This window comes from Propithecus coquereli, unplaced genomic scaffold (genome assembly GCF_000956105.1).
Source record: "Propithecus coquereli isolate 6110/MARCELLA unplaced genomic scaffold, Pcoq_1.0 Scaffold193, whole genome shotgun sequence".
NCBI lineage: Eukaryota > Metazoa > Chordata > Mammalia > Primates > Indriidae > Propithecus > Propithecus coquereli.
In genome coordinates, this window is record NW_012144190.1 from 2455515 (window position 1) to 2467634 (window position 12120).

The window sequence follows — 12120 nt, forward strand, 5'->3', positions numbered from 1 at the left end:
CTGCCCTGCTCTTGGGGAGGCCCTGGAATGGAGAGGAGGCAGACAGGGACACCGGTGGGTATTTTGAAAGAGGCAAACACAGTGGGGGCTGGGAGGCTTCAGACCGGGGAGGAAGGCTGCCTGGTAGGCGGCTCGTGGGATCTGAGGATAAAAGACGAGGCTGTGCTGGACCAGGCAGAGATAAGGAGTGCTCTGGGAAGACGGCCGCATGTGCAAAGGCCTGGAGGTATGAGGCAGTCAGGAAGCTTAAAGAGTTCAAGGAGATAAAAGAGAGTCCACAGCAGGTGGGGCCAGACCACTCCTGGGTTTTCTGAGGGTGCTGGGGAGTCATGGGAGGGAGCCTGTGGCTGTCACTGTCCCTGTGGGTGGGAAGGAGGCCAACATCTTGTGACAGGTCAGAGTGGGGCAAGGCCAAGGCAAACGCTGACGGCCCCAGGGATCTTCCCGACCTTGGGCCTTCTGGTCGGGGGAGATAAAGCCCTCCCAAGCACCCAGGCATGGGGGAGTCTGCTGCTACCACCCACCGAAAGCATCCGGACAAACCTGGGCCCTGCCCTGGAGGAACTAGTATACTTCATGGAGGTAACACAGGTCCAGCGGCGCCTCACTGCAAAACCTTCCAGAACCTTCCAGAATCCAGACATCCCATCTACTAGGTGGGTGGCTTTACGTGCCTCCTGCACAAGCCCCAACAGCCCTGAGTCCTCAGAAAGGGCTCCAGGAGGCAATATTTGTTGATCCTGGGCCATGCGAAAGCTCAGGACGCGTGAGCCCCGCAATGTCCAAAACGGGAGCCATCAGCCACACGTGGCCACTGGGCACGTGAAATGTGGCTGGTGCGACCAAAGGACTGAATTTCTCGTTTTATTTCATTAAAATACATTTAAATTTAGTAAATTGAAACAACTGATCCTCAATTCAGTGACTAGAAAAGTCTGTTTGGAACTTGGGTACTTTGAGAATCTGTTTTTTTTTTAACCATAAGTTTTATGAAGTATTTTCTTTTTTTAGAGATTGGGTCTCACTATGTTGCCCAGACCAGACTTGAATTCCCGGGCCCAAGTGATCTTTCTGCCTCAGCCTCCCAAGTAGCCACAGCGCCCAGCTAAATTTTATGAAATCTTAATACAGAGCAAGTAATCCTAATGAGACTGTAGCCTCCAAACTGAGATGCGCTCTGAGCATAAAATACACACTGCATTTCCAAGACTTAGTACGAAAAGAGAATGTAAACCATCATCAAGGAATTTTAAAATATCGGTTACATGTTGAAATAATATTTTGGATATATTAGGGTAAATAAAATATATTAAAATTCATTTCACTGGTTGTTTTGCTTTTTTAATGTGGCAAGAAAATTTAAACTTATATATGTGGCTTGTATGACAGCCCTGGGTTAGATGCTGCTTGTATTATTAATGTTATCACCGTCCCTGAATGATGAAATATATTCTCCTTAAATAACAAAGTCAAACCTTGTCATTCCCCTGCTAAGCCAGGCCAAAAATGCAAGCCCCTGAGACCCTGCCTGAGTTGCCCCCGGACATATTAAGGGTACACGTGCAGAACTGCCAAGTGTCACCTCCCGGACCAGAACACCAGTGCCCTGAGGGCAGGGATGTATGGCTGCTTCAGTGCTGGCGGTGTCCCCAGGGCCCAGAGTAGCCTGGCACAGGGAGGTGCTGAATGAAGATTTGTGGATCAAGGCCACAAGAAAACACCCAGCTGGAAGGGGGGCTGCTGGGGCTCAGGCCTGGGGTGGGTGCGGAGGCTTCCCAATGGTGCATTAACATTGGAGAGCCACCAAAGTGGAACGTGGTTGGCTTTCTGTGGCCAGAAGGATTCTGGGAAATCTTGACTCATGTTCCTTCTCTTTTCTGCTCCAAACCCTTCCATGGCTCCCAGCTTTGCCAGCTGGCTCAATGCAAAAGTAAAATCCTCACTGTGGCCCACAAGGACCTGTACCGTGTGTCCTCTTCCCTCGCTGGCTCAATCTCCTGTCCTCCCACCCATTGCAATGACCATGGCAGCCATCTCCTCCTTCTTCTCTTCCTCAAAGTTCCTGCTACACTCCAAGCACAAGCCAGCCTCAGGGCCTTTGCACAGGCTGTTCCGTCTGCCTGGACCATCCTCCTCCCAACGTACGCATGCCCGATTCACCCACCAAATTCCATTCTTTGCTCCAAGGTCACCCTTTGGCAAGAGGCTCCTGAGCACCATCCTTACCCCATCCCCACAACCCTCCCTTGCTTTATCTTCCTCCCAATGCCTCCTGCCACCTGTCTGGACACCCGATATATTCACTTGTGTAGTGGTCCCTCTGCCCCCTAGAATGTGAGCACATAGTGCGGGGACTTTTGTTCACTGCTGTGGCCCCATCACCTAGCACCGTGCCTGGCACTCAGCTGGAGCTCAATAAAGACCGGTTCAACCATCCATCCATTCATTCATTCAATCAGCAAACATCTCCTGAGGCCTGCCCTGGGGCAGGACCTGAAGAGAGTGGAGCTGGGGGACCCAGGGAGGGGTCAGACCCAGGGCCTGAGCTCCATGGGTCGGAGGAGACGTCAACACCACAATGGGTCCCCATTTCCCCTACTGGGATATGCCCGAATGGAGGAGCTCAGGGCACTGTGGGAGCCAGCACGCCACTCCCATTCACTCACTCAGCGGACTCTCCCAAGGCCTTTTCGAGCCAGACTCTGCCCTGACTGGAGCCAGGGCCCTAGACAGGAGGCAGCCCAAGCCCTTGCCCTAGGGAAGCTTCCTGTCGCATACATGACTTTGGATGGATTCTTGCTCCAGGCAGAAGGACAGGACCACGCCCTCAGGCTGGGCCCAGCCTCAGGCTCGCCCCCCTCTTATCTGCAGAATTTGCCCTGCCTCGTCCTCCTCCTGAAAGCCTGCCTTTCGCCTCCTTCTAAGAGTCTACAGTCTAGAGTCTAGAATCTAGTCCCTTCCCCCTGAGCCCCACTACGCCCTTCAGATCCTCCTGCAGGACGGCCCCACACTCGCCCTGCTCACCTCTAGCCCTGCCCCACCCATGTACATCCTTCACCCCTCTCCTTCCCTCGCTCCTGCTTGAAACCGTCCCCAGTGCTCTCAGAACAGACACCAACCCAGCCTCTGCCCACCTCCCCAGTGTCAGATCCCATCCTTCTCTGCCACACAGCGTGGCCTTTCCGCAGAGCCTCACCCGGGCCTCAGGACCTTTGCACCTGCCATCCCTCTGCCTCCGCAGCTCTTCTCCACTTCCCTGGCCTGGCTAACACCGCCACGTCCTGCCTGCGCAGCTCTGAGGGTCTCTCTTGAGGCAAAGCCGGGCCTGAGCTCCCTGACCAGCCAGAGCCCCCATTCTCTCAACACTGTGGCCCTCCTCCTCACTGGGCTTAGACAGCTACAAAATGTTTCTATCTTTTCAAAAAATTGAAATAAATTCATATACCATAAAATGCACCCTTTTACAGTGTACAATTCAGTGGTCTTTAGTACATTCACAATGTTGTGCAGCCATCACCACTATCTGATTCCAGAACATTTTCATCACCCCAAAAAGGAGCCCTGTACTCATTAGCAGTCACGTCCATTCCACGCCCCCTGCGACCCTAGGCAACCACTAATCTGCTTTGTGTCTCTATGGATTTGCCTATTCCGACATTCCGCCTAAATGGAATCATACGATACGTGGCCTCTTGTATTTGGCTTCTTTCACTCTACATCATGCTTTCAAGGTTCATGTATGTTGTAGCATGTGTCACACTTCGCTCATTTTCACGGCCCAGTAATACTCCATTGTGTGGACAGACCACATTTTGTTTACTTATCGGCTGATAGACGCGCGGGTTGTTTCCACTTTTTTTCACCGTCACAAACAATGCTACCATGAACGCCCACGTACAGGTGTTTGTGAGAAGGACCTGTGCAATTTGCACTCGGCACCTTCTCCCCAACAGGGGCTGGGAGCTGCACGGGGCATGGACGAGTCTGTCCCGTTCACCACTGTGTCCCTAACGCCCATCACAAGGCTCGAGACAGGCCAGCCGTTCAACACGCACTTGCTGAGAAAGGGACAAGAGGAAGCCCTGATTTTCCAAGCCCGATTCCTGTCGCTGAGCAAGTCTAAGTCTCCCCTCTGGGGTCCTGCAGTGACACTCGCCTGTTTTCTCTTTCCTTCCTCGATCCCCATCATCAAATCCTTTGCAAATCCTGCCAGCTTTTCCTTCAACGTTTATCCCAAACCCACTTCTCACCAGTCCCTTCTGACCCCAGTCAAGCCAACGCCGTCCTAATTTGGTACCCTGCTTCCAGCTCTACCTCTAGAGTCTGTTCTCACAGCAGCCGGAGGAATTATTTTAAAACATCAATAGGCCACGTCCCTCCTCTGCTCAGACAAAGGCCAAAGTGATCACCATGGCCCACAAAACCCTTCCCGATCCTGCCCCCTCTCTGCCCTCATCTCCTGCCCTCTCTCCCTCTCACCCGCTCCGCTCCAGCCACACTGATCTCCTCCCTCTTATTTGAACATACATCGAACATGCTGCAACCTCAGGACCTTTGACCGTACCAACCCTCTGCCTGGACCCCTTTCCCCCAAAATCCACGGGGCTTGCTCTGCTCAGATGTCACCTCTCAACGAGGCCTTCACTAAGCACCCTCTCAATCCAGGTCCCTCTCCCCCTCCTTTCCTTCCTTCCTTTCCTTCCTTCCTTTCCTTCCGAGCACCAGTCATCACCTGACATTGTATCATTTAGTATGTTCTCTGTGTTTATTTTCTCCCTGGGGGCATGGGAGCCCCAAGAACAGGGATTCTTGTACACCACTGCAGCCCCAGCACATAGAACAGGGCCTGGTACGCTATCGTGATCAAAAAGTATATGTCAAGTGAATGAGTGAATGGATGCACCTTGAGGGGCAAGATGCCGTCATTAATGGAGTTTGCAGACATGAAAACTCAGCCTCAAAGAGCGTACATGACTCGCTGAGGGTCACATGGCTGTAGGGGCAGAGGCAACACACATCTGTTCCGAGCAGCAGGCCCCCACCTAGGCCACAGCCATTCTTCTCCTTGTCATAACAACTGTATCGTCTCTCCTCCAACTGACACCCAACAGTTTCCACCTGTCCTGTTCACTGAGCACCTACTACATGTCAGATCCTTCCATAACTACTCGATTCTAAAATAATCACTGAGCACTTAACTGCTCTTCAGATCCAGCCAAAAAACAATAGCCAAGATCCGTCTAGTGCCTGGAACACGTGAAAGGCCTCACTCACGTGCATTAGCACAACCACCTCCTCAGGAAGGCACCATCAGCAGTCTCTCTGACAGATGAGGAAACTGAGGGGTGAAGTCCCTCCTTCAAGGTCACACGGCTAGGGAGTGGCAGCACTCAAACTCAAACCCAGGCCTGGCTGACCCCAAAGCTCATGCAGATACAGCCTCTGAAGACTCTTGGCAGCTCCAAACACCAACAGCCACTCCCAGAAGTTGAGACCTGACTTGCCACCAGGCCTCCCATCCTCACAACAACCCTTCCTAGGAGGAATCACTGTCCCCATATTGATGTGGTCAGATAGGGAAGGGCTCAGACCCAGGCCTGTCCTGCTCCCTGACCCCTGACCACTCTCGGGGACCAGGCTTCCCCTATCTCCCAGCCTTCTAGGTCTTTACCCCTCAAACCCTCCAGGCCCCCGACTCCTTCCCTGAGGTCTTGGCTCTCCCTCTTCTGACACATCCCGCAAGCCCCCACTCTATAATGTCCTCTCCTTTCCAGGTCCCCATTCCCTGTCTCGGGTTCTCTCAAGACGCTACACCTGCAGCCCCTTCCCTGTGCTCCTTAGGTCTCTCCTTCTCCCTCAGTAGCCCCTCTAGCCCCTCCCCAATGCCTCCCATGTCTTCTAAGCAATCCCCCATCCTGAGGCCCTTCTATTCTTCACCAAGGTCCCCCCGTAGTTCCCTCCCTTCCCATCTTTCCTCCCCAAACCCCTGGACTTTCAACCACTCCTAGGCCTCCTCTATGCCACTAGTCATGCACCTCAGTGACCTAGCTAGCCCCGTCCCCTCTATGACACCCCCTCTCCAGGCCCTCAAGCCCTGCCCCGTGAGGCTGCCTATGTTCCACATCCTCCAGGTCCCCTCTGGCCTCCTCCCATTCCATCGCTCCACAGGGTACCCCCCATGCACCTCCTCTTTCTGACTACAGCAGGGATCCCTCTAACCCTACCGTTTGTACGCTCCCCCAGTCTTTTCTACCTTTCCCAGGGGACACCTCCATACTCCCACTCCTGGGACCTCACTAGCCTTCTCCCTTTTCAGACCAGACCCTCCCGGACCCCCTCTAGCTACTCCGTGTCGTCACCTCAAGAGGCACTCTATGACACCCCAAGCCCCTGCATTCCTCCCACCCTAAAGTTCCCCCCGGGGCCCATCTATTCTTTCTCTCTACGACCGCAAAGGTTTTCTATCCCCTGAGTCCCTCTGTGACCCCCAAACCCCTCAATTCCATGATATCTCCCTCCCCCGCGTCTCCAGTGTCCCCCGGCCGCGCGCTCACAGTTCCGGATGTCGGAGATGAACACCGCGAGCCCCCGCATCCCATCGCCCTTGGACACGGCCGGCATGATGGCGGTGGTGTCGGCTCCACGCCTGGCCGGACGGGGCACAGCGCAGCGGGGGCTGGCAGGCGGGGACCGAGCGGAAAGGACCCCAGGCAGCGCCAAGGAGCCCAGCCGGCCGAGGGGGAGGGCTGGCGGGCGAGCGGGCGGGCTGGCAGGCCGTGGCACCGCCCCCAGGTCCCTCCCCTACGCTCCGCCGTCCGGAGTCTCAGCCGTCCATTGGTTCTGGCTACTGCCTCTCAGACTCGGGCTTAACCCCCTACTTCCTCTCTCATTGGCCGCTAGGCAAAGGCACAACACTGCGATTGGTCCAGGGCTCCGCTATTTCCGTTCGGGAGTGGAGGGAGGAGGCGTTGCTCGAGAGACAGGCGGGGTTCGATCTCGTAGCATGGAACCGCCCCCTCCGCGCGCCCAGCTCCAACTCTGATTGGATCTAGCCCCTTTCCAAGAAGGGAGGGAGGGACGTGAAGGAAGGCAGGGGAACGGGCCTGAGGAGGCGGGACTTGGGTTCACTGGGACCAATGATCTGGTAGATCGCCCCCGCAGGCGTCGCGGATTCGCGGGTCTGTCCTACTTCCGCCCTCGATTGGGCGGTTGTGGGGGCGGGTAAAGAGCGAAGATCCATAGGGAAGGAAAGAGGAGAAGGTGTCACTCCGCTGGGCTGGGATAGGTGGAGCGACGCCTGCAATTCCCTGCTGCAGAGCAGGGGCTAGGCGGGGCAATGGAGCGTGAGTTGTTCACTGCGCAAGCGTCTGTGTGTTCCCTTTTTCCCTCCACTCCCTCAACCCCTACTGCTACAACAATCCCCTTCCAGGAAGCCTTCCCTTACCCCGCCCCCACGCTCTGACCCCAGTATGTCTGGACTTGACTTGTTAGGAGACCTGGAATCCCAGAGTGAAGGAACCTTAATTCAAGACTAGTCCCATTAAGCAGAGGTTAAAACTGAGGTCCAGAGAGGTTGAATGACTCGTCCACGGTCACACAGCTTGGAAATGAAAAAATAAGAATTTAAATTACGGCTTTTTAATCATTTTTCAATATACGTTGACTTTTCTTTTCCTCCTCCAACCGCAATGCCTGGGGCAACCTCCATTGTAGCAAACATCAAATCAAAATTGATTATCGTCTCCACCAAACTTGGAGTTCCTCCTGGGCAAGAATGGGATCTGGTATAGAAGAGCTGACAACACTTGTTAGAGGAAGGAATGGGTGTATCTGTTTTGGCCGGGCCCCCACTGCCTCCCCCGCTCCCTAGAGACTCTTTGGTAAACTGGCTTTGAGAAATTTGGGGCAAAGGGAACTGGAAGAGTCCATTTATGTCACAAAAATCCCACCCCACTATCCCTTTCTAATCTCAGAAACCAAGTATTCCTGGAATGAGACTTGGGGGTGAGTTCTGGATCCTGGGAACATCCACTCAAAACCCTGGGGGGATGGGGGTGAGGTTGAGAAGAGACCACCTTCCAGGTTCAATGGATTCATCCATTTGGGTTTCCAGGAATGGGGCTTGGGATTCTAAGAGGACGGATATCCCTCAGCAGTTTTAGTGACAGGGCAAGTCCATTTTTAATATGGGCGTGGGGGCTGTCTGCCACTGAAGAGCCACAGGGCAGCCCCATTCAAAACAAAACAAAACTTTATTAGTACCAGGACTCTAAGAAGTCCTTTTTATGGAAAGACACATTAAACGTTCCAAGAATTGGAGGAGTGCATTCATGACTTGGGAGGAAGCACTTCCTCCTTGAGTAAAATGCCATTAAAAATACTTATTATTAAATAGTAGTGGGGTTTGAAATAATCCCTTTTTTGAGGGATATGAGGAGAGACATTGAGAGTCTCAAGAAAGGAAAAGTCTGTCCCTAAATAAGGGGCAGAAGCCACCCTTTCCCCTGCCCAAACCCTCCACTTGCCCTCTCACCCCTCACCTTCCACCCTGAGCCCTGAGCCCACCTGGAAACACATGGAGTTAACTCTGGGTTGGTGTAGGGGAAGGATGTCCTGATTCTAGGTCCAGTCAAGTGTAGGTGGGGGAACTCAGTCCTCCCCACAACCCCAAAGAGCCCATGAATTAGCTAAAAGTTAATTCCGAAGACGGGCCTAGACAGCATAAAATTATAGAAATGGATTTGAGCAAGACCATTCTGGATCTCAGACATTCAGCTGGCTGGGACATGGTAGCGTCCCCAAGGACTGGAAGAAACCACTGCTGATGTGGGGTACATCAAGAGCCCCACCATGAAGGGATTGCACCCCCAATTACCCAGCTCCAGTAGTTATCATCATAGGACCTTTGTTTCATCCATAACCCACTCCACCTCATTTCCCCACCCACACTGGATTATTTTATTTATTTATTATTTATTTTTTTAAAGAGACAGGGTCTCACTCTATCACCCAGGCTGGAGTGCAGTGGTGTGATCACAGCCCACTATAACCTCGAAGTCCTGGGTTCAAGTGATCCTCCTGGCTCAGCCTCCTGAGTAACTGGGACTACAGGCACATACCACCACACCTAGCTAAATTTTTAATTTCTTGTAGAGACAGGGTCTCAGTATGTTGCTCAGGCTGGTCTCGAACTCGTGGCCTCAGGCCATCTTCTCACCTTGACCTCCCAAAGTACTGGGATTACAGACATGAGCCACCAAGCCTGGCTCCCACTGGATTATTTGTTTATTTTTTATTTATTTATTTATTTTTTGAGACAGAGTCTCACTTTGTTGCCCGGGCTGGAGTGCCATGGTGTCAGCCTAGCTCACAGCAACCTCTCACTCCTGGGCTCAAGTGATCCTCCTGCCTCAGCCTCCCAAGTAGCTGGGACTACAGGCACGCGCCACCGTGCCCGGCTAATTTTTTCTATTTTTAGTTGTTTGCCTAATTTCTTTCTATTTATAGTAGAGACGGGGTCTCGCTCTTGCTCAGGCTTGTCTCGAACTCCTGAGCTCAAACAATCCGCCCACCTCGGCCTCCCAGAGTGCTAGGATTACAGGCATGAGCCACCGCGCCTGGCCCCACTGGATTATTTGAAAGCAAACCCCTCCCATCATACCATTTCATCCCCAACACCCAGTTATTATGGAAGTTTCTAGATATTCAGAAAGTCAAAACAACTGTACGTCCCATTTTGATTCTGCCATTAACATTTTGCTCCCCTTGCTTTGTGGAGTATCTGTCCCTCTGGCCATCCCTCTCTTCTTTCATAGATTCATCTTGTGTTTTTCATGCATTCAGAGTAAGCTGCAGACATCAGTATGCTGTGCCCCTGTTATGGGCTGAATTGTGTCCCCCAAAAAGATGTAGGCTGGACACGGTGGCTCAGGCCTGCAATCCTAGCACTCTGGGAGGCCGAGGCAGGAGGACTGCTTGAGGTCTGGTGTTTGAGACCAGCCTGAGCAAGAGCAAGACCCCATCTCTAAAAAAATAGAAAAATTGGCTGGGCATCACAGCACACACCTGTAGTCCCAGCTACGGGGGAGGCTGACGCAGGAGGATCGCCTGAGCCCAAGAGTTTGAGGTTGAAGTGAGCTTTGATGACGCCATGGCACTCTAGCCAGGGCAACAGAGTGAGACTCTGTCTCAAAAAAAAAAAAGATTTTGAAGAAGTCCTAACCCCTTGTACCTGTGGATGTGACCTTATTTGGAATTAGAGTCTTTGCAGATGGTCATGTTCAGATGAGGTCATTTGGATGGGCCTTAATCCAATATAACTAGTGTCCTTAAAAAGGGGAGCAATTTGGTGGGAATGAGAGTTGGGAGGATAGAAGAGGGGGAATAAGAAAAGGGTGGGAATCGGACACAGAGGCAGATGTGTGCAGAGAGAGGACAATGTGAAGGCACAGGGAGAAGATGGCCATCCACAAGCCAAGGAACCTCAGAGGCCACCAGAAGCCACAGCAGAGGGGCGAGGCCTGGAACAGATTCTCCTTCACAGCCCTCAGAAGGAACCAGCCCTGCCGACACCTTGATCTTGCACTTCCAGCCTCCGGGACTGTGACACAATCTGTTTCTATTGGTCAAGCCACTGCAAGCTGGGCAGCCCCAGATACTTCAACATGCACACCACTAACTGTAGCTCAGCGTTTGTTTAGATTCTTTTTTCACAGGCAAGGAGTAAAAGGCTCAAATCGGAAGTGCACAACTTGATAAGTTTTGACTCATCATCTGATTTCGATTCCCTTTATATCACTTTCCAACCTCTGGTGTTTTCTTGCCAGTCTGTCTATTGCCTCCGCCTTCGCCAATGCCCCAGAATGTACGATCCTCCAGGGAGGGGTCTCGGCCTCAATCCTTACCTACCATGGGCTCCCAGACCCCAGGCAAGTGCCAAGTGCAGGGTGTGGCACAAAGTATCAAATATGAGTATACAGGGCTGGGTGACCCCACGTGGCAGCTCTGAAGAGGAGGGGTGTGCTCGCTGCGGAACCAGAATCCTGAGCAGGAAGAGTCCACTGGGCCCCCTGGGGGAACCACCTGAGCCAGCACCCACCTACCCCCTACTCACTGGGGCCCAGTGGTTGGGTCCTTTGTGAGGCAGCCTGCAGGGGACAGGGGACTCTGAGGGTCAGTGGTCAGAGTAGGTGAGGAGTCTCAGAGGAAGGAGCCCCTGGGAGCAGGACCCCCCACACGCCATGGCAAGCGTGGTGGTGAAGACGATCTGGCAGTCCAAAGAAATCTATGAGGCCCCAGACCCCCCTGCGGGGATCAAGAGCCACACCCAGCTCGGCCCTGAGGCTCCAGGGAAGGTGACCATCCCAGCCAAGGGGACCACGAAGAAAAAGAAGGCTGTGTCGTTCCACGGGTGGGTTTGTCTCACCCTGTTGGGGACGGTCCTAGCGCCCAGCACTGCCTCCAACAGAGCACAAGTCCCACCGTGGTTGCTGGAGGAAGGGGAGAGGGAGAAGAGGAGGGGGCGGGTGACAGGCGGGAGGGCGCTGGGAAGGAGAAGTAAGAGCCAGGGAGGTAGACAGGAAGAAGGGAGTGGGGAGGAGGGAAGCAGGAGAAAGTCAGGAGAAGAAGGGGGCTAGCGAGGGAAGAAGAAAGTAGACAGCGAGGTTGGAGTCGGAGGGAGGGGTCATGGCGACAGGAAGGCAGGAGGGGCCAGACCAGGTCGGGCTGCACCTCAACCTTCCTGCCTGTTACTCCTCCTCAGGCTGGAGCCCCAGACGTCTCACGAGCCAACGCACTGGTGCCTGAACCTCAAACGGTCCTTGGCCTGCACCAATGTGTCACTGCGCAACCTGGCCGCCATGGAGCCCACCGACTCCTCAGGGACAGACTCGACTGCAGAAGACAACAGTGGCCAACTTGCACTGCCCGGGCCCCCTGCCTCCCCAACCCAACCCTGGCAACCAGATGACCCAGACATCACAGAAATATTGGTGAGGGACCCCCGGCTGGGCAGGACCAGGGTCCCCGGCCTGGTGGTGGGCAAATACCGAGGATGGGAGGGCCAGTGTTCCTGATTTAAAATGAGAAACTAGCCGGGCGCGGTGGCTCACGCCTGTAATC

The 12120-nt window shown here is 53.6% G+C and overlaps 2 protein-coding genes across 2 annotated transcripts in view; one reads left to right on the forward strand and one right to left on the reverse strand.

The window, feature by feature from the left end:
- AP2A1 (adaptor-related protein complex 2, alpha 1 subunit) overlaps positions 1-6830 on the reverse strand; it is a 36503-nt gene extending 29673 nt beyond the window's left edge. Inside the window, exon 1 of the mRNA XM_012643208.1 lies at positions 6555-6830. Within this exon, the coding sequence (XP_012498662.1) occupies positions 6555-6621 (67 nt within the window). The 5' untranslated portion in view covers positions 6622-6830. The remainder of the gene's footprint in view (positions 1-6554) is intronic.
- A 4410-nt stretch (positions 6831-11240) lies between these two features.
- The window catches only part of TSKS (testis-specific serine kinase substrate), a 14458-nt gene continuing 13578 nt past the window's right edge, over positions 11241-12120 (forward strand). Inside the window, exons 1-2 of the mRNA XM_012643160.1 lie at positions 11241-11410; positions 11762-11990. Coding sequence (XP_012498614.1) covers positions 11241-11410; positions 11762-11990 — 399 coding nt within the window. The remainder of the gene's footprint in view (positions 11411-11761; positions 11991-12120) is intronic.